This window comes from Electrophorus electricus, chromosome 16, assembly GCF_041902795.1.
Source record: "Electrophorus electricus isolate QZ-2024a chromosome 16, ASM4190279v1, whole genome shotgun sequence".
Taxonomy (NCBI): Eukaryota; Metazoa; Chordata; class Actinopteri; order Gymnotiformes; family Gymnotidae; genus Electrophorus; species Electrophorus electricus.
Genome location: NC_137512.1, coordinates 20448023 through 20471015, shown reverse-complemented (window position 1 = coordinate 20471015; position 22993 = coordinate 20448023). Strand labels below are relative to the sequence as shown.

The 22993-nt window shown below is 40.5% G+C and overlaps 1 protein-coding gene across 11 annotated transcripts in view; it reads right to left on the bottom strand.

Moving 5' to 3' along the window:
- diaph2 (diaphanous-related formin 2) overlaps window positions 1-22993 on the bottom strand; it is a 354700-nt gene that overhangs the window by 322072 nt on the left and 9635 nt on the right. For 9 of the 11 annotated variants that reach the window (XM_081698444.1, XM_081698443.1, XM_081698445.1 and 6 more), the window contains exons 3-6: window positions 19838-19870; window positions 18747-18923; window positions 13660-13764; window positions 9461-9481 (exon numbers count right to left, since the gene is read on the bottom strand). In XM_081698444.1, the coding sequence (XP_081554570.1) occupies window positions 9461-9481; window positions 13660-13764; window positions 18747-18923; window positions 19838-19870 (336 nt within the window). The remainder of the gene's footprint in view (window positions 1-9460; window positions 9482-13659; window positions 13765-18746; window positions 18924-19837; window positions 19871-22993) is intronic. The other 2 variants (XM_081698440.1, XM_081698441.1) reach the window with 2 other exon arrangements.

Below are 22993 nucleotides of genomic sequence, written 5' to 3'. Positions count from 1 at the left end.
TCAATTAATCATAAAAGCAACCTGGTGAATCATCACTAATAGCAGTAAGCCTAAAAAAGTATCAAAAGAGAAATTATTAATTAAATAGTCGGTGCAACAACAATTGCCCCAAAGTGGTCAACTTCTTCTCTATTAAATAATGTGCAAATGAATCTAAATTTAAATTACTTATTAAGCTATATGGATTCATAGCGGTCATCTTATGGACAAGAACTCTCGGTGGAGTAATATACGCTTAGGCGTATATTTGAGCAAGTTAATTCTGCTGATTAGACCTTTAATAACACAGTTCCTAGTGGTTATTTAGCTCAGTGGACACTTTCCTTAGATTTCTTAATCAATGCTGACCCTCAGTACAATCTTGTGCATCCCACCATCTCAACATTAATGTGAATGACTGTTACAAAGTATACAAAAAAAAAAAAGGACCTTAGAAACAAAGGGAATATAGGTAAACAAGCACACAAAAGCTTAGAAAGTATTTCTCTGAAAATATCTATAAATTTGTCTTTCAAACAATCAAACAATAGGCAAATGATTTTGCTCCTCTGCACACCTTGGCTCTCATGGCACAGCTTTGATTAAGAAACTAAGGGAAAGTGTCTTTCTATTGAGCGGAAGATGTCAGGATGTGCGTTTTGTGAAATCCATCTCCTGAACCTTCACTGCACAATAGAAAGGCACAAAAAATGAATAGAAAATGGGAACAGAAAAGTTGGTTATTCAATGCCTCTGTAAGCCTTTTGATGATCATTAATAAACATAATTACAGCCAACAAAGAACTTCAAGGTGTAACGTCAGCGACTGACAGAGGCCCAATTGTTATTACCATGAACCATTAATTACATTTAATGAAAGAGTACAATACAAGGACAGAAGGGGAAAAAAAACTAAACCTCATTTTCTTTTTTCAGTCTATCACTGGTCTCCCTTAACAACAGGTGTGATACAATGCTTTAATGGCTCTACATCAGCCCTTTTATAAATATCCTATGCAACAACCTCACCCTAATCTGTGTATGGTGCGTGTCTGTCCGTCTGTGTGTGTGTGTGTGTGTGTGTGTGTGTGTGTGCGCGTGCGTGCGTGTCTGTGTTCAACAGTGTTAAAAACAAGTAGGGGGTGAAAAAACCAGGAAAAGACTTTGTCTCGTCACACTAAATTCAACCCAGAGGTCTTGGGACTTTTTCCACTTCTTTCCATGTGGACTGAGCATTCAATATTGTGCTTAAATATATACAAACAACCTACACTTCAAAACTGTGTCAGGTGGCTGTCCTGGGAGATGCTGCTATGACTGGAAGGTATGGTAATATCAGAGAATGGCATTATCATGCTGTGTTACGGGAGTAGCAATAAGCAGAATCAAGCTCTTCTGTAGTCGACACAGCAGCAACACTATTCCACTGACAGCATTACAAAGGAAAGAATAAATAATCCAGTAAATGTAAAATCCAGTAAAATGCAGTAACTGGTTTTAAAAATGATGGAATTCATTACACTTGTGCTGTATGTTCTAAAATGCAAACAGAGGAGAAAACATTCAGTAGAGGCTTGGACTGATCTGATTAAACAAAAGCCATAGGGAGATGAAAGGCATAATTCTAATGACAATTTTAGAATCCATAGCTCATTTATATCAGAAAGTTATAGATGTAATCGTAATAGAATTATTAGGTCTGCTCACTTTTCCACTATTGCATTGCCTTTGAGTTAAAAACTTGCCAACTGCCAAATGTAAGTGGGGGGGGGGGGGGGGGGACACTGGAAAATGTGCGACTATTCCAGCATAACTCTAATAGGTCTGGATAAAACGCAAACCATCACTTGTTAAATCAGACAGATAGCTAGACAAGGTGTGTAAAGGTCAACAAAAGCTGATGTGATTCTATAAATGATCTCTTCGAAATAACGATATTAGTAATAGATTGTAATATATCTGTTTACAACAGAACTTGTCGTCTAAGAAGAAGAAGAATTTGCTTTCCAAGCTGGTTTTAGTGATCATTTGGCAGAGCCTTTTGAAAAAAAGAGAAGGAAAAAACAAACAAACAAACAAACAGGAATAGCATATGGTTGCATTTTAAAAATTGCTGTGCAGTGTTGGGGTGAGCACCTGAACTAGGGCAAGGTGACGGACCAGCACATGTGGGGAGAGATCGCCTCTTCTGCGACCAACAAATGAGAATTAATTCAACAAACTAGCCCCATGCCAGAATGAGGAGGGGAGAGGAGAGGAGAGGAGAGGTTGAATAAATGATTTGGCTGCACTGTAATCCTTGTTCAAATACAAAAGAATATCAGCCACAGAAATACAGAATGGCAGGGCTGCCTAAGTATAACAGTATATTTTCCTCAGCCTGTTTTAAGACTAGATCGGTGCAGTGGCGCCAGCATAAATTATTCAGATGAGATTGCATAAAGTGCACAGTCGATAAGCATCCTGTCAATACCGGGTAAGGCTGCTTCAGGCACACCACCATCAGTCTCTAGGACCAAGGGTGCACCAGCATGAATGAGCTGGGAGTTGGTTCTCCCCCTCAGTGCCAATGCCCCATCAGCTCTGGAGACTTGACCCAAGAAAGACCGAGAAATCAGGTTTTATTGCTCTATATAAAACAAAGGGTTTGTTTGTGTGTGTGTGTGTGTGTGTGTGTGTGTGTGTGTGTGTGTGTGTGTGTGTGTGTATGTGTGTATATGCATGTGTGTGTGTGACAAAATATATGTAGAGAGAGAGAGAGAGGGAGATCTGGCTGAGGTCCATCTCAATACTTTGAGATGTTTCACATATATTATTTTCCTCTTTAAAGATCAGACATTTTACAAATGGCATTCTAACCAGTCAAAGTGCTGTGCAGAGCTGAGAGAAACCCATTAGGTCACTGCCATGGCAACAATGTGGCTTTTCTCACCCTCACACACATTGAAATTACTTGCCTAACTTAATTTGAAGACATTTACTGCCATCTAGTGGCATTCTAAATCCAAAAATAGAAAGGCATTGCAGTAAATTCTATCCACACAATTCTTTAAAGCAACTGTCAGTGCAGCATGGAAATTTATTTTGCAACATGCACGATTCTCAAAACATGACAATCAGTGCCAGCGCAGGTCCCATATACTGAATCTATGTGCTCTTTGTCCTTTTGTAAACAGGGAGAAACGACTGGAGAGAATTACCAATTCAGACAATGCAATCGAGCGCTAATAAAACTTAAAAGCGGCCATTTTTCAGGGTCTATTTCTCCTGGGGCCCCAGGAGAAAAGTGCAAGGCAGACAGTGCACAGTCTGTGACCCAGCCTCGATCAAACCACAAATCATTAGGTTTCGCCATTCGGGGGAAAAGCTCTAAGTGCATGTGATAAGCAGATAATGACGGCTCACTGTGAAGCATCAGAAGACCAGGGCCGTAAAACATGCAGCGCCATGTCTTATTAGGGCTCTGATTTGCTGACGGCACAACAAGAAGATTGAAAACGACTCTGCTGGGTATTACTGAAGGATACCTGTGGTATAGCTGCTCAGCCAGGTAGAATCCTCTGGTTTATCACCATGATGACCTCTGATTGGGAAATTTAGTAACAGGAGAGTGATAAGTCTTTACTAATCTTATACATTGATCACCGTTTTAATCTCATCCTCCCAATAGAGGAATCAATTCTCAACCACAAATCAAGATGCAGCCTGAGCCTGTATTTGAAACATTACTGACACTACACTGCAGGACCAGAACTCAGATCAAGGTCAGCTTAATGGCAAGCCAATAGTTACTGAAAAGAATTAGACTTTCAGTAAAGTATCTCACCTTTTGTAGCATGTACACTTGTAGATAGAAAAGTCAATAGCAAACAACCAAGTGCTCTAATGTGCGTCTCCGGTGAACAATAGGTTTCCCTTTTGTATTCAAAACACATGCTGTCAGATCTTGCACAAACTTAAATAACCGTCTATTCTTCTGTCCTATGAGGATGCATGACCCAGACACGCAGTCACTATTACAGACAAAAACAGAGAAAGGCAACGAATAACATGTAGGAGAACGGAGGGTGATTTAGTTGACCACTGCATGGACAGATAAGAAACAGGCCTTACATATGCACGCATGCTTGCAACCCGCCGTGAACACAGGCAAACCCAGAGAACATCACTTTTTCCTTCGGAATGAGTACATCACATCCCTTGGTGTGCTCCCTTTCATCTTCTCTTCATTACGCTGAAGCCCTACTCTCCCCTTTTGATGGCAGGAGTGCTGATTGTTTGTTTCTTGTTGAAAGTAAGACCACATGACTTAATGCAGTAGTCACTCATAGCGCAGAGGAACTTTTCATGTCCCTGGTGGATGCAGGCATTGACAGACACTCCTAGCCCATCAGACCATGATTCTTTATTCGCCACAGAAAGCATATTCTATCTATATTCAAAATCATTTTTCCCACTATAATGTGTGCTATTATATGTTTAGTGTGTGTGTGTATGAATATACATAAGTAGACCCTATTTTTTAAACACTATTCTTCCTCTCTCACAAAATCTGTCTATAAATAATTCCTCATAAAATATGGGGATTCCACTCCAGGTGAATCAATGACATTTTGGCATTGTTTGACTGAAAAAGCATTAAACTATATACATAAAGAACATGTATAAAACAAGTGGCTACTGATGCATTGATAATGAATCCAGAGGATAGATGACAATGTATCCCAGTGTTATTTGACTGTCAATCCGAGCTGAACACTAAGAAATTTCATTACATGCAATCTCCCAGCCCATACGCAGACAAAATACAAGAAATCAGATGCTAGGGAAGCAAGATAAGCCAAAACGGTATCTGGATGGAATGATTGACATACAAAGAATAAATGACAGCTGTAAAGAAATTATCAAAAACAGGAGGAACTGAAAACACCTCATAAAGCAAAATCCCTAATACTTTAATATCTATATCCCTAATATTTTCAGAGTTACAAAAACGCTAATGCACGCATATAATATGCATATAATACATATAAAACTTAATAACTTACACAAAAACCATAATAATGAAATATGAATTCATGCAGACAGCCTGTTGAGCCTGTTGCATGCAATAAGGAGTTGAAGTAAACACATGACCATTTATGGCAAAAAAGAAGGTGAAAACAGGATCCATGTCCTAATGAACATTCAAAACAAAGTGTTACCTGTCCAGGCTCTTGACTTTACCAGAAATTTCCATTTTAGGGGCAGGGCAAAAAACATTTTATACCAAAAACTGACATTTGAAAATCAAATGCAGCTTTTATGTGTCAAAGACCATCCCTTTGAAAATGTCTTGAACTTCCTTGGTACTAATTAAAACCAGAACCCATAGTGAACAGTGAAGAGGTACAGCAAGCACTTGCTATTGATTCATTTTTCATAGGCTGTCTTTTAAAACACCAAGGGCATGTGGCGTATCAAATCTGCTCAACAGTCATCTTTAATGGCCCAGCTGAAAAAGGCCTTTTCAGACCTAAGCTTGCCAAGCACAGATGGACTGGCCTTCATTTTATTCAGATTTACCATGTTTTAAGATGTCCTCCAGACAGCCAGGGCTCTGCCTACAATGGCTAAGGAGTAAAAGGGTAGGCGGTCTGCCCTCACTGGAACAAGCCTTTCAACAGGTAGCCACAATGAGACGCACTGGGTCTGGCAACGGTGAGCCTTGGAAGCCGAGAAAGCCAAGTACAAAGTCTACCAGTGAAAGGAGAGGAGTGTAGAGCCAACGCCAAGGTTCTTCATTATGCCTGGGAGGAAAGTGTCCACAGAGTGCGCAGAAGCAAAAGGTATGTGGAAACAGTAAAGTCGGTAAGAGAAGAGTGAGAAAGGGAGGGTAGGAGAAGGAGAGAATCGATTCTCTGCTTCAGAAAAAAAACTGTTCTGTAATCTATCTGCACAAAACAGAAGAAGAATCAACAAGATGCTGTACTCTATATACGCAAAAATGAAAAAATTAGAAGACAAATTATATCTTCACAACCAATAAACCTGTAGACATAGAGACCATTGGGATAGAAATAATACACACAAATCCAACAAGTCATAATTTTCAAAGAGATGCCTGAGATTCTCTCATTAAAATGAAAAACAAAAAAATGTAATGGGAGTATAAAGTAAGAACTACATGAAAACTACTATTCATTTCTGAAATACGGACATTTATCTCAGAGAGCTGGTTATCTCTATTGAGTATTTGACTGAAATATCTGACTTGCCTCCTTGAATTGCTCTAAACAAAAGAGGAGGCACACAAGACAAGGCAGAGGTACAGGAAGGCCACAGGAAGCATTCACAGTGTTCATCCGACCAGCCGACTCTGGCAGTGGGATTCAATTCAGGAAGAAAATTCGGGGGAAAAAAAAACAAAACAAAGAATAACAAACAAAATAGAAACGCCCCTGGACACCACATCTCATGTGAGAAAACAATGCTAATACTTCCATTGTGACTTTTATTCATTTAGCAAATTTTTAAAAATAATTTACTTGGGACCACAATCTTCATTGGTGCTGCCCCTCCTGACCATTCAGCTGTGGTACATTAGCTGGTGGCGTTACCAGGAGACTGCCTTTTATCAGAGAGAGGTGCTTCAAAACATACAAGCTAGGACACGTCAAAAACAGGTTTGCAGGCAATGGCTAAAAATATCAATGGGCAAGTGTTATTTTTCAACTAGCCGACAGTGGTGACAGACACTAATGCTTAGTGATACTGTCTTCATTGCCAAAATGTATGCATTGAGGTTGGTCTCCCTTGTCTGATTCGCCAGTGTCATTTTTTGAAACCAGAAGTCTGCAATCCGTTTGAACAAATACATATACACCAGTGAACAAACTCACATACTTAACACACATGCATGCACATTCGTATGCTACATTCTAAAACCTTTCTGATAAAGTTCTGTATGAACTGGTTCGGTTAACTATGCACAACTTCATCCTAATTATGCAATATAATGTCTTTTCTTCTTTTGTGATGCATCCTAGATAGCTTTAAACATTAATTGGAAAAAAGACCTTATACGAGAACATACTCTCGATACAATCTTAACACACACACACACACACAAAAAAATACCAGCAAATGATTCATTATTTTAAATTCTTAATCTCAGTTGAATTGTACATTGACAGAAGCATATGTCTGATGGAATATTAACATCTTGCAAGTCCACTTGCAAACCTTTGGTCAAACTCTCAATTCCAGTTCAAAATGTGCTTAGTTTTAAGACAAGCAGTCATCGGTCTTCAAATTTAGCATATTTTATAACTAGAAAAGGTCGCCCTTAGAAACAGATCTTTGCCTTTTTACCAGAGAGAAGGTCATGCTTTGGTCCCCTTGGTAAAAAAGAAGCTAAATCATTTCTAAAGTACAAGCTTTGTCCATTATTCTGCCAGACTATAGAAGTGATTCTCCAAGAATGTCTTGGCTAGGGCAGGCACTGCACACTCCAGTCCCACAGGTGTGAGGTGTTTCTCCATCTCTCTTCTCTTTTATTGACAACTCCAAACTTGCTGGCATGTTTCCGTGGAAACAGGCGGTCTCCTAGCGGCCGTGCTGACCATGTGATTATTGATTTCCTCCTGTGGTCCAGAGAGCCTCTGCAGGTTAAGTCATGTAACCTTGTCAGGTTGCAGGGGTACAGACTTCAGGACTGAACACCAACTGGGCTCTGTGTCTGAGAGCTGTTATTCTAAAGTGCAGGAACTTGCTAGCTAACACTCATTCATAGTGGGGGTTTTGTCAATATAGAGCCACTGAAGAGTAGACAACCCATTATTCTTACCTTTAAATTCAAACCATCCATGCATTTAACCTAATAAACAGGCCAGTGGCAAGCCTCTCTATCTATTGTTCTCCCAGGCTTTTCCTCACCTTCGTCACAACTAACACCTTCTGCTCATGGGGACAGGTTTAGCTGTGTCAATAATCACCAATTCACCTACACGATCCGCAAACTTATATTTCCTCAGGGGGAGACCAACAGAGACTTCATGGACGGAGGATGGCAAATACCATTCTTCCACCCCGAAGGAAGCACACCTCTGGTCAGCAAGCTGGCCTCACCTTAAACACACCACTAGCTACACTTAAGACGTCTACTTGTTCAGACAGGGAGAGAAGTGGTGAGAGTGAGTGGGCAACAGAAAGAGGGCTGTCAGCTCAACTTACACACTATTCTTCATCATAACTTCATTCACATGAAGCGCAGCCACAGGAAGTGTGTTTCGGCGCCAGACAACGGGGCAGTAAGTACAGCAACATCCAAACTACTGAAAACCTTCAGATGAGAGTAGCGGTTTGACAGGGCCACTGCCCGCTGTTCATCGAGAAATATAATTTCAATCGCCGTTTCTTGATCCAAGCTGGGGCGCGACGCTGCAACCTCAAACTTTAGCGTGCATCACAAATTCTACACGTCTGACAAACAACAGCAAAACAAAGAAGCTCCAGCAACATCTGTACACCAACAAACATGGCAACACACAACGTGCTAGTGTTACTGCGGGCGTAGCCGCTCATTGGTTCATCTTGACGCGTTCACCTGTAACTCTTTATCACAATGATACTACACGTACTGCTACTGATTCCCTCTGGTAGCTTCCCCCAGACAATAAAGCACTATTTCTAATGACAAGTGACAGTAGCAGAGGCAATAACTGTGCCTTACCAAATAAATAAAATAAAACAAACAACACGCAGCCTCATAAGGGTGATGGGGTTCCACTATGTGAGAAATGGGGGAAGCAAATCTGCAATTACCGCATTACAGAGCTGTGAAATGAGGAAACGTCGCCATCTCCCAAACAATATATATTTATAAAGATTATTACAGCCATTTGGTGCAAGTGCGGGTGGGGTAAATGACAATAACAACATGAGCATCAGTGAACATTTCAGAAACAATAGTGACATGGTGTAATGTGGCTGGAATAAAGACATGGGTTTCCGAATATGCTGTGCTGAACGTCCCTTTGCCAAACTGAATGTATTTATAGGACAGAAGTGGAGTACACTCAATATCTTTCTCACTGTTCAGTCAGCAGTGTGCGTGTTTGGGGGGGATGTAATTAAGTAATGCATTCTCAATGTTCTGTCTGAGAGACGGAATGAGGACAATGAAAGTCATTTAGATACAGAACATTAGAATAAACAGATTAGATCACAGATTGTGATTATTTGCCTAAAAACTATTGCTCATCTTTGATGTCAACATTTAAATGTTAATATGTGTTAGTCTATGATCCATTTCAAAGAAAAACTGCTTAAATATACACAAAGGGCTCCTTCTCGTGCTGTATGAACTGGAAATACCTTATTTGAAAGTGAATGTATTGCATGCAGGAATTGTGAGGCAACTGTACACCATCTCCAAATTACATCCTATTAGCTATATCAATGCACATAGTAAAAAGCAAATAAATAATTTGCTACTTACCGTAACTTTGCTCCCAGTTATCTGCATGCAGTGGTCAGCAAAGGGGATTAATGTGCAAAGAGACACAAACAGCACAATCATTAGTAAGCCATTGGATCTTTTATACTGCTGAAGTATTAGTGCAGTATCCATACTTCATCAGCTACACAGTGACCCTCTCTAGCACAGTCAACATCACACACACACACACACACACACACACACACACACACACACACACACACAGAGCAAAAAAAACAGAGAAAGTGAGAGGGTTCACATAGAAATGTATGACAATGTCTGTAATTTTGAATGGCTGATTTTGAAGTTGGCAATGATGCCAAATTGCCCACCTTCTTTGATGTGGGACAGAAGGATGAAGCGCCATGCATCTGCTCCATATTTAAAAATCCTTTAGCATTTTTAAAATAGATTAAAAAAATATATATATATATATTCATATGCAGCAATACATTATCAAGGTAAAAAAAAAATTCAAAAGTTGACTTAATATGATGGCTTCAGAAGTGATTTTTTAAAATAAAATCATCTTCAAAATTATTATATTCACAAACAGATCACAGGCTAAAATGCCTGAAAGCACACAAAAATAAATAAAATATTAAATATTAAATCAATCAGCTGTCATTGGCAGTTTCCATCATGTGTCATATTTGTACGCCATAATCCCAGGATACATGAAGTCAGCAGGATTTTTTGTTTTAATGGTGTTATCTGGAAGCATCAGTGCAATCTGGTTATATGGGGTTAGCGGGCGGAGGAGGAGGATACATTTTTAGACGCATATTTGTACTTAATCTGTAGCAAGGTACCACTCTACTAAAAGTCACTGATTATACAAACTTTAAAGCTTTTTTTGGACACACTAACTGTTCAAGTAGTGTTTATAGCTCCCTTAAAATTAGTTTATCATTCTTGCCACACATTAAAAATAAACCCATATTTTAAGCTCCTTGACACGCACAAAAAAAAAGCACTTTAAATTTCACACTTTCGGACCTCAACCATAAACGCAGTCCTTCATTTATGCTACTTTTACACACTATTGATATACTTTACTGCCATTGCCTACCTTTAATCTAACTACTGCTAATACATGGCTTTATGGTTCCGAGAGGCTGCGGCTGCAGGAAATTATTTTACAGCTTGATCAAAAGAACAGACATTATCTTGAAACCATATAACGAACCGTCAGACAGGAGTCTAAGGGGGAACTGCTGCTAGCATCAATTTAGACAAATATCACAAAGTAAAATCATTTTTTTCCAAGTTTCAGTAGGGAAAAATGATTGCTCTAATGTTAAATGTTGCCATGTGATATGGTAATTCACCTATGAAGCACTGTATTATGAAGAAAAGCCCTGTAAACAAACTTCAGAGAAAATGTCATCTTAGCACAAGTTAGGTATTTATATCCTCAACTCCTGCTGGTAACCTGATCAAATCGTGCTCAATAAAAATTGGTTTACTCATTTATGTATCTATTGAATATAAAACAGTATCAGTTCTTTATTTAATTTTTTTCCCTCTAACTTTATTGTAAAAAATTAGGGCCACACATTTCCCCATAATAACAAAAATATTAATATTGATTAATATGAACACGTAAGGTTTTTCTTCCCCCTCTTCCTCCTGTGGTTTAGCAAGCATTTTCCATTGCATAAAACAATAATGATTTGTATTTAGGAGCCAATCAATCTGGAAACAAAGCAAAATAAGGCTAATGTTTTAACAGAGAGGAGACCCTGGTAAGAGGCATGCTTTGGTACATTTAATAACATTCACATACATCTGGCATAGAGGGTGCATTCAGTGCTCAAAAGAGGGAGGAACAAAGAAAGAGATCTTGATACAGTGTGAATGGTCAAGGACGCGGCAGTAGCGCAGGGACATTGCTTTTCTTTGGACACACCATAGATTCAGATGAATGGGCTTAATTCAACAGCATGCTCTCTTCAAAGAAAATATCTGAAGTGAGGATCATCTGAAAGCCTTCTGCAGAGGCCTCCTGGACATTTGGAAAGAGTTTTTAGTGTTATTGGTGGTAAGCTATGGTTGTCTCTAAGAGGAAATACGAATGTAAAAAATGTGTTTTTTAAACAAAAAAAACGAAAAGCAGCCTGATTTCCCGTTACCTGCTTCTGTCTGACAAACAGCTGCTAAATATAAATTATACAATGCATGAAACAAAAGAACGGCGCAGTGCTACTCAATAATATGCTGCATAAATGTGTGTTAGAGAAGAAGGGGTTGTAAATAATTATTAGAGAGCTTAATCATAAAAATAAATAATTATTAGAGAGCTTAATCATAAAAAATGCCTCTTGTGTGAGGAAAATTCATGTGATTAAAAAGCTATAACTGTTATAAATGCTTTGTGATCCTCATTCTTCCCAGAGCCCATGGTGTCTCTCACTTTGCCAATAATGAGCTGCAGGGGTCTGTTACATGCAGAAAAGCAAGAGACTCAACTAGACTGGATGGGTTTGTTTACCCGACTAATATTTGCACAGCAAAGCTCTTCGATGAAACATCATCTACTGTAGGCAGACGCCCACGTCTGGCCACAGATTAAGTGGGATGGACGGACTCCACTCACTCTGCTTTATTCAGTCAGATTGGGATTATTAGCCTGGAGGTGGTCCAGGGCTTGGGGGAGCTTTTTGCTGTGGCATCCTGGCCTCTCCAGCCTTCGCTAAATGACATCTGCAGCACTATCACAGCCCAGCGTGCTTGTCCGTGGCCAGAGTGCCTCTTAATTACTCCCACTCTACACGAAGAAAAAGAACACTGATCCACCACCACCAGAGACAGACGGCACTGGAGAGGGTAAAGTGGGGGTGTAAGGGCATGGACCTACACGATTGCGGGGGAGAGAGGCACGTGGACACATTAGTCCTACTTTTTAAAACCAATAAGAAGGAACCTCACCATTACCAAAGGGGTAACCCAATCATGAAAATGCCTGATGTAGGAGGAAAAATGACCGCTCGTGACCGCTAAGCATGCTACTGGCCCCAAGTTCAATCACTGCCTTGTCTTCAGTATTACATACCTGACTATTCTGTTGGCCATGTGACAACGTAAGAGTACTACCTGGAATGTATGATTGTAAATTCCAATTAGAGATTAATATTTAAAGACTATTAAAAAATTGTGTGTGCATGCACAGATGTATATGTTGTACTGAAACAATTTTGCTCCATTCTGCAGGGTAGCTGCTTCAGATGGTTTCTTAAGAGGAACGAGGAGGAAAACCTCCACTGCCTCTGCAGGTGAATTACAGGGAGATGTGTGTTGTGCCCATGGTAAACAGCTCTTATCACATAAATGCACATCTCTTCCCTGGAATGCAGTGCACACGTTAAGATAGCTGCCAGCAGCCCGCCACCCTCAACCCAACCCGTCACAGCGCTGTCTGCAGCATCTGCAGTGATGGGTAGCCAGCGAGCGCCCCCTGGTGGGACTGGGCGGCATCGAGGTGCTGGCTGAGCGCTTCCCAAGCTCTGCTTCTCTAAATGCTCGTCTTCGACCGCATGACACACCTCACACAAACAGGCGTCCACTGCGTTTGCTAGCTGCACTGCGTGTAACGGGCCTGTCGAGAAGTCCTGTTTGTGACTGCTATCATTATGAATAATGCCATTTAATTATCACAACAATGGCTGACTTTAAAAAGAAAAAGAGAAGAAAAGGTGGGGTGCCAAAGGCCAGCTCGCTTAAAGAGAGGAACGTCTGTTTCTCTCGTGTTTCAGCTGAGCCTAACCTCAGGGGCAACTACTTCATAAAGAGAATAGAGAGAACTGCACCCAAAAGTCAAGGATTACCCTGCGAGTCTGTGGCTTTTCAGCTTTTATTGGTTTATGGTGATGAAAGAGTCATGTTTCAGATTACCAAGCAAGCACGGTGATGCGTAAAAAATTCTAATGAAAACTTGATCCCTGCAACATAAAGGCTTGGGATAGGGAAATACAACAAAAGTATATTGATAAGCACCTGGGAAAAGTGGGAGGAATAAATGAATAAAAGAGATAAAGGCAGGAGCAATCAAAGATGTGGGGCTTTAGCAGAAGAGGCAGAAGGAAGATCAGGTTAAGCTTATTATTCTGTAGCGTCTTGCAGAATGTCATACGTTTCATCCTCACTCTCGCCTTACGGACACATGAAGGCAAGCTGCCCAAGAGACGTGGCATACTTACAGATTTGGCTGTGGCAGAGATGTACTGGACCACCATCTCTCGCTTGGTGCTCAGGTCCTTCCCACGCAGGGGGGCCTTGCGGTCCTCATTTAGGTTCATATCCTCCTGCAGACATTAAGGCAGGAACACAGACACACAACAGAGTGAGATAGGAGGGCATTTTCTTAATGTGCAAAGGAAAAAATAATAGCACATGAAAGGGTACTGATGGTAATAACACTAATGACCACCAGAGATCGAAAAAGAGCTTGAGAAAGTGGGTGAGTGCATAAAATTCATATACAACACTATAGTATGAGGCCTGTCGACAGCAGACAGATCGCTGCATGATGACACCATCAGCGCTGCACAAAGTTCATTACTGAGCAGTACAATATTGTTTCATTTTTGTATATTTTGTCCTTTGCTGTGTGCAGGGTCCTACAGAACTGCCATAACCTGTGACAGAGCTTTGAGGTATGACTTTCAGAGCCGAGACTGCCGAGACAATACAGTGGGTGAGAACAACAAAGAATGTTGTTGCTCCAACGCTTCTGGCAGTTACCGATAAAGCAACAGAACCATGCTGCCCTCTTCTGAAAAATGGAGGGACTGCAAGTCCTTTTGTTTGATGTACATTGTAGCATTGCCGTAAAAATGGAAGTATTTGCATCAAACATGAATGTTCTTTCACTATTTTTAATATGCATTTTTATTTAGTAAATATCTAATAAAATCATATGAAAAACACTGCCCAGTACTTGCCATATGTACCTTACACTGTAATTTCAAAATGAAGGACATGAATATTTCTCTAAACCGCAGTGATCTTTTAAAAGTTTTACAATTAGCCCCTGTATCCACCCCATCACCCACTTCTCTTTTGGACCAAGAGGTATTTTAATTAATCTCTAAATCTCTGAACCAATTCGACTCCCTAACTGGTACCAAATGTGCAAGCTGAATCGTGGTGCAGAAAATGAAATATGCACTGTCAGAGAATAGCAGCAGGTCTGGTAGGCAAGTGTCAAGGTCTTCAGAAGAAGGAAAATCTCTCCAATATCATTTTTTCACTTTGTTAGATTCTCATATGATAATGTTTAGCTCCAATATTTCCACTGTAAGTGCAACACTTAAGGACACTGCTATATACAAAACTGGAGATTTAATACATGTACACACATCTACCACCCACCCACACACCCACACACACACACACACACACACACACACACACCACCCTCCCTGTCCCTCCCTATTTCTATCTCTCTTTCACCCTGTCTTTATATGTATCTCTCTCTGGGATATATTAGGTAGCAAGTGAACAGTGAGTTCTTGAAGTTGATGTGGAGCAAGCAGAAAAAAGGGCAAGAGCAAGGATCTGAGCGACTGACATGGGCCGAAGTGTGACAGTTAAATGACTTGGTCAAAACATCTCCAAAATGGCAGGTCTTATGCGGTATTCCCGGTATGGTCTTGTGGGGTGTTCCCAAAAGGTGTCTCAAGGAAGACCAACCAGAGACCTGCCGTTAGGGTCATGGGCACCATCAAAATAATCTACAATAGAAATGTGAGCATAAGAACTGGACAGAGGAGCAATGGAAAAATGTACCCTGGTCTGATGAATCATGTTTTCCTTTACATGTGGACAGCCAGGTGGATTACGTGGTATGTGATTACATGGGATGCACTATGGGAAGAAGACAAGGCAGTGGACGTGGTGTGATGCTCTGGGTAATGTTCTGCTGGGAAACGTTGGGTCTTGGCATTCATATGGATGTTATTTGACATGTCCTATCTTTCTGAATAGATGGTATGTGCTAGAAAAACTAGTTTGATCTATGGAGGTCCCAACTGACAACCTAAAGGACATTTTGGGTAGAGGTCCTTTCTTTAACTGTGCATGCAAAGCACTTCAAGTGAAGGACCTCTGTTCAGAACATCCTGCTTCTCTGGAAACCTATATAGGTATGCATGTATGTATGTATGTATGTATGGTGTGTGTGTGTGTGTGTGTGTGTGTGTGTGTGTGTGTGTGTGTGTGTGTGTCTGTGTGTGTGTATAGTTGAAGTCCAGTTGTTTTATACCTTTACACCTTGCCAGACACAATTAATCTTCAGAAACGTCAGCATCAAAGAACAATAGAATACACAGTACACCCTATTAACTGGAAGAAAGAGACAATGTCTCAACATTTTAACTTTCTACAGACATGTTAGAGCTCAGAGATGGTAAGGATAAGATAATTGGCATCATACGCAACTCTCTCACTCTCTCACCAGTTCTCTCTCTGGTACATTCTCCCTTTCCCTATAACTCTCTTCTTCCCCATCTCATTCTAGGTCTCTTTTTCTCTCTTCCTCTCTCGTTCCATCTCTAGCTGTCTGCCTCTCTTCTCTCTCTTAAAAGTGTGCTGAAGAGGCAGCAGGTTCCTGCAGTTAGAGAAGCACAGCACCTCAACTTTGATCTTGGTCAGGTGGGCCATCTTGTCTTTTTTGCTGTATAATTTAAGAGAATTGAACATGGATGTACTATGCTGAGGTTTAGATGCATTTTAAGTGCTTCACCAAGGAGTTCTGAGAGAGCACTGATTACTTAGTGTCCTCTCAGTGCTAAAACAAGGAAAATATACAAGGAAAATATACCTAATGTAAAAGCTACACAAAGTCAAAATATAAAAAGAGACAGGGTTATTTCTCTTGTCATTCTGGACACATGAGCCTGAATTAATGCTAACTGCACCATTACATATGAATCCAGTAATAATAAACAAAACTGCACAGAACATGAAAAAAAGAGGTTTCTGTTTAAGCAGAATACAGTTTAAACAGGATAGTCCTTTGTGGACAAGACATACTCTTAATGCACTGTTGAGTTTTTTGGAGCTGGATGTTGGGAGGTGAAGGATCAAGCATAATCAGACAGCTATTGAGATCACTGTCTCACCCCATTATTCTCTGACAAGGCCCGTCTCTGACTTTTACTGGCTGGCAGAATTGCATTTTAATTCCAACCATGTCAGTTGCCTGCCATGCCACATCCTGCTTGCATGGACATCTATCTCCTGTACAAAATAATTAGTAAGACCCTATAATCACAACCTCTCTGCTAATCAAAATACCAGTGCTCCTCCTCATTAGAGGAGATATCCTATATAACATATATGATGTTCAATGAGTAGACCACTGAGTAGCCATTCCACTATTTCAAAGACCAGCCACTTTTTATTTTCAAAGACCAACTAACCCTAAACTAACCCTTAGTATGTTTCCATTTACAGGAAAGTGGTTATGAGCTAAGCAAGTCATTTCTCTATTATCCCCATTATGTAATCAGTGCCCAGGTAGTTGTTTATGTGCAGCAGGAAGTCGAAATTATTATTAACCATTAAGGCAAGAAATCAACAAGAAAGGAGCAAGGCAGAAAACATAAGTCTGAGAAATAACCTCATTACTTTAATTAAAGGAATCTGGTTTGTGAAAAAAAAGAGCCCTATTTGCTTATTGCCTCTGTAGACATGGTAAAAGCCCTGTAATCTCCATGACAGATCACTGAAGAGTGCAGGCTCTAAAGCTTTCCTTAGCCAAAGCCCAGGCCTTCCATCGGTCGAGCAGCAAATTGTAGCACAGGTTTAATGTCATGCTGTCTTGAGCACAAACAGAGATATTCAGAGGTGATGTGGGTTACAAGCAGTGACTAAATGACAGAGGGAGAATATATGGAAAGCCAGACATAATTTAGCAGCAGCAGAACATTTAAGGATGAACAAACAAATAATATTTTATGAGAGAGTGTGTTCTAGAATAAATCTATAACGTGAAGATCAAGTGTTTTATCTAGACCTAAACATTTCTGTAGCATCTTTTGTGCTTTAATTTGCTGAGCATGACTCGGAACAGTTCCTCATGTCGTGTTTTGTTTAAAGAATCAAGCCTTGCTTTGTCAAGGGTTCTGTCAAATAATTTACATAATGTTCTTGAGAGATCATAAGGTGACACACTACTGACGTAACCCAATTCAGCCTCAGTGCCCACTTATGGCTCCTGGCATGCCTTGACATGGGCTTCTGCTCCTGTCTGGATCCACACCTGCAACACAGCACAACTCTTGCGCATAGTTCTCCAACACCACCACATAAGCCTGTACATACACTACTGTGTAATATCTGCAGCTTGTCATGGTCATGTGGTAAGACAACTTAGTACATACACTGAATATGCAAAAAAACTACTTTATACCATGTTGTAGCTTACAATTGGATATAGGTAGTATAGCAGCCTACAAAAATAGTTGCACATACATATAAAGCCAATACAAGCTAAACTTATCCTCAGAGTGATTTTGTTATTTTCTTTGGGAGAGTAAAGCCCAGGTTCAAATAAGGCCAAAGTGTGTATGCCAACATCTCAGCCAGTTCTTTTGTACAGGGAATTGAATTCAAGAAGCACGCAATGAGCACTGATGCAGCTGTGTGTGTGTCTGTGCATGTGTGTGTGTGTGTGTGTCTGTGCATGTGTGTGTGTGTGTGGGGGGGAGGTGTCAACACTGCAAGTTTTCAAATATATGGTACAATATGAATGCAGTCCATTGCAATGCTAAACAAAAAATTCAAAGTGCAAAATACTGCTCCTCATCTACAGCAGCTAGTTTTAGCCATTGGCCATTCTACAGACAGCTGTCAACATATCATATTTAATGACAGAAATAGCATGCAGACATATGGATATAAAACAGTAGCAAAATGGATGATTTCTAGTTAGGGTACAAAGGAACACGTGTCACACGTCAAACGTGTCACAGCTCATTTAATGCAGTCCGTCAAGAGACAGCGCAGCCCTTTCAGCTCCAACTGCATACACATGATGGGCAGCAGAGGTAAAACAGGGCTCAGGAGTGCTGCTCACATCACTTACGCATTCTAATTAGGACTGCTCGGCCGCCTGGGCTGAAATACTATGACACAAATGTGTGAAGTATATTTTAGACTATGCTGGAACATAGTATGATTGATCTCCTTTTTAAGAGTCATCACTTGCCCCAAGTTATTTCTGTGAACAGTAACATCCATTCAGACTGCATTGACTTGGCGTGAAGGCCCGAAAACTCACCATCATCTTCTCAAAGAGGTCAACAATCTCTTTTTCGGAGAGGTTCAAGGAGCGCTCGTCAAAGAGTGGCTGGGGCACAGGCAGCTCTGCCTGGGTGGCGTTAGGGTCAGTTGGGTGTTGGATAACCGGCTTCTCCTTCTTCGTGCCTTGCTTTCGGAAACTTGTAATTCTGTCACGCTGCAGGGACAAAGAAACAAATTAAACAAACGACTTGGCCATGTTTTAATGCTCATTTGTTTTCTTCACCTTGTAATTCCAGCATAAATACAACATAGCTATAACTACCCAAGTCATAATGGAACAAATTTGAAACTTGTCTCTTTTAGGAAAGCTTTAAACACATGGGAAAGCCAACATAACACAGTAGAAGAACATTTTTAGAAGAGGAACTTAAAACATCTGGAAATGGTTCAGTGATTCACACCACAGCATTTAGCACTTACCTGCACTCTTACCATCTTACAGGTGAAACAGGTTTGGAATATATTAGGCTTTCCACAATGTATACAGTAAACCTGTCACACCACTATCTCCATTTGGAATAACAATGAACAAACACACTGATGAGATCAATGACAGCATCATGAGAGCTGGGCATGACAAGTATTAAGAGGAGGAGTTAAAATGTGTCTGCCAGCATTTCCTGTCTTAATTACAAGGTCAAAGGAACAATATGCACCATGCACCAATCGCTGTTAGTTTGTCATTGGTAACACAGGACTGTGAGGGAGTGAGAGGCATGCATATAGGATGAGATGAAAACAAAAGAGAAACACAATCGTCAGAAAATACTGTAAAAATGAAACTGCTTGAGGAGAGAACAAAGGCAAACAATGGAAAATGACAAGGACGTCTGGGTGAACCTGAATGGGCTTTTGTTCCGCACCTTTTCAGGATAACCAACTGGACACTGACCCCAGAAAAACGTCTACGCTGACTGAGGGTTGAAGTTGTATATGTGCTTTGGCTTTGATCTCTCCACTGTTAAGTTTCAATTTCACGAAGACTATGCAGTTATACAGAGATGGAAAAAGTCCTGATAAATTAAATAAAAGCACACTAAATAAAAACAAAAAACAAAAACACCTTACCATGTCGTCAGCCAATGTTTTTATATGTATGTTCTGTTGAAGGGAAGGGACAACAGAGAAATGAGGGCCAATGTAACCACCATGGTGTGTATGTGCTCATAAGGGTGTGGGCCCTTTTGTTAGGGGCACATACACACACACACATTCATAGACCGGCATGCAGAATGTGACACGCACATGAGATTATGATCATACATTAGAAAGAAGACTTTTTTGTGTTCATGAGTGTCTGAAACTCATGGCAGAGGGTGTTGGCATCAGCAGGTATCTACTGGTGAACAGGACTCAAATGTTTCCAAGTTGCCACTGATGAAGTAAAGGAACCACGCAATTCAGGGTCTCCCAACATCATTCTAAATCAGTTAGTCCCTCTGAACCACTTTTGGTCACAAAGAGAAACCAAAAACATATCTAGGAAGGTTAGCCGCAGTTTACCGATCTCACGTATGTGTAATTCATCACTCTGCCCCCCTACCCTGCTCGCTCTCCCTGCAAAGCTCCAGACGCGCGGTTTCTCTCTGCGGCACTAAGGTAGCACAGGCCCATGGCTGCAGTAAGAATGGCTGTTTGCAAGGCAGAGCCCACAAAAGGAGGAGCTGAGGCTCCATATGGCACCCAGTGCGAAGAGTGGGCTAACGAGCATTCCTGTGCCGAGGAGCTGCCATAAACCAGGGCCTCCTGCCGGTGTTCGCCCTCTGAGCCCAGCTCAACTGGAGCTCCCGCACCCCCTCCGAAGGCCTCCTCTGCTTCAGACATTACTGCACCGCCCCAAGGCTGCAGACGGCACGCTGCCTTATGGAGCTTGCACGGAGAGTCCAATGCATCTACAGCAACAGTTTGGATGGGAGGAGTGAGTCTATTAGGAATAAATCAGTTCCAGTGTGAACTGGGAATGACTGACTCCCCACACCCAACCCTATTAACTAATATTTTCAACAAGAGCAGCATTTTAAAGCAACGGAAGTCGAAGCTCCCAGTGTTGATTTCCAAAGACAGTAGAACTGAGACATGCAAATCTTTATACAATATGAAGCCTTCTAAGCACTCCTGTGCCCTGGTTAAAGAAGGTAATTAAACAAACTGATTTACCAACAACAATTTAATAAGGTTGTATAATTATGTTGTGCAAGCCAGCAATATCACACAGATTATCATCACACCAAAAAGACAACACAGCAATTTGTCACATAATAATTTAAGAACAAAGTGCCCTTAGGGCTAGAGGAATTATTAAAATCTTTATTAAAATCAACTTTTTCATTATAAGGAACACACTAAATGTCACAATTGCATTATTAAACTAGCCCTTAGCATATTAATAAAGGGAAAAGAATATGAAATTATACTGTCAAGGGTCAAGGGTCCCTCTACCCCAGCTTGGTACTGCTTTCACTACTACTGAACTATTAAGATAGCTACTAATAGTTTCATTTGTTTCAGTTGCTGCAATAAAAGGTGATAAAGAGAATATGTCAAGATTATCATCATAAGATCATTGTTACATTTTTAGAAAACTGAAAAATTGTGTAAAATACTTAAACAAGTTGCTTTGCACAATTGGGGGGGGGGGGGGTGGGGTATTTGTTTGTCTGGTTGGTTGGTTTATTTTGAAGACGTGACAAACAAAAATGTATGTAATGTATTGCCAGTGACTAGCAATTTTATTTAGTCTAATAATACCAGAATGGTACAATGGCATTTAGTGAGCTTCTCTGCTACACTGTTCAGAAAAAAACATGCAAACTATTGTGCTTTTAAGCAAAGGGATGAGTCACGTACCCATCAACAGCATCACTTGCCTTAAGCAAAACATAAAAAAGCAGCTTACAGCTCCTTTAAACTCAGTGAAAAAAATAAATAGCTACCACTGTGTGCAAAAGTGAAACAGAACCATTCCTTCTGTATTATGACCCCATTAATGTTGGCCCACTAGGTGGCATACAACTGACAATTTCCACAGAGTACTTCTGGGTTCACAAACTTTAAAAATAACTCTAAACTGAAAATGGGAACATTGTAGTTTACCCAAAGACCACCATCTGCTCAGGAAATCATCTGTGGTCACATACTGTAAAGTGCCAGCAATGGCAGCACAACTGAAATCAGTCCAAAAAAAAAAAAGTTTGGAAAGACAAGTTGTTTTAATTAGTCTTAATTATACTCAAACAAAGGACCACTTGGCGCACTGCCACGTTCCCCACACTATGCGCTACCATGTGCCACTAACAAATCCTGTCACTTCATCACACACATTCAGTTGTACCCAGCCAAATGTGCTGCTTCATTTGAAGCTTTGTTTAAACCACTCAAAATCACAATGCTCTTCCATCACAATGGCCGAACATTGTGCGTTAGGATGTCAACCTGAACACAAGAAACAAAACCAAAGGAAATATTCCTCACAAATTACTAAGCATGTATACTGCAAGCACAGTGGAAATGACTGGTATTAAAGTACTTGACTTGTGTCAGCTGCCACCACTGATAAGATAATTTCACAAACATAGTGGCAAAAAATCTAAGATCAGGACATGAAGACCCTTGAGTTGACCGAGTGCCCCTGGGCTAAAATATTGCTGTAATTCCTCATTCTCAAAATAACAAGAGTGCATATATAAAACCTCTGACCAGTCTCTGACCATACGTTCTTAGACCATCAGGTGTAGATCACTGATACTACACAAAAAAGTTTAAGCTCTTGCATTATATATCTGTCTTACATTAAATATCTGTAGTGGGTCATATATGAACCATGAGAACACAGCTCACACGTCCTCACACTCGGTCCCCTCTAATGGGTGATGCCAGGAGCATGGCAACTCTCTACCAGCTTCAGTCGTTAGTATGTTACCATTTCTTGAGTAAGCAAACCCTTTGGGATTTGACATTTCAGAGTGGCAGTTGCTTATCTAAATTGGTTTGCTGTTCAGAAAAGGCCAACACCCATGCCACCCTTTCTTTCCCTACTACCGAGTGGTGGAAACATCATTGTTTACTTCACAACGCAGGCTGGCTGCTTCGTTGCATGCAACCTTGCCTTAAAAAGAATACAGTAAATAACTGGTATTATTTTAGAGTGTGAAAAAACACCTGCCATGTGGGAAGACAAACAGCAAAAGTCTGGACTTTCACAGACCTTGAGCCTTCATATCTTTA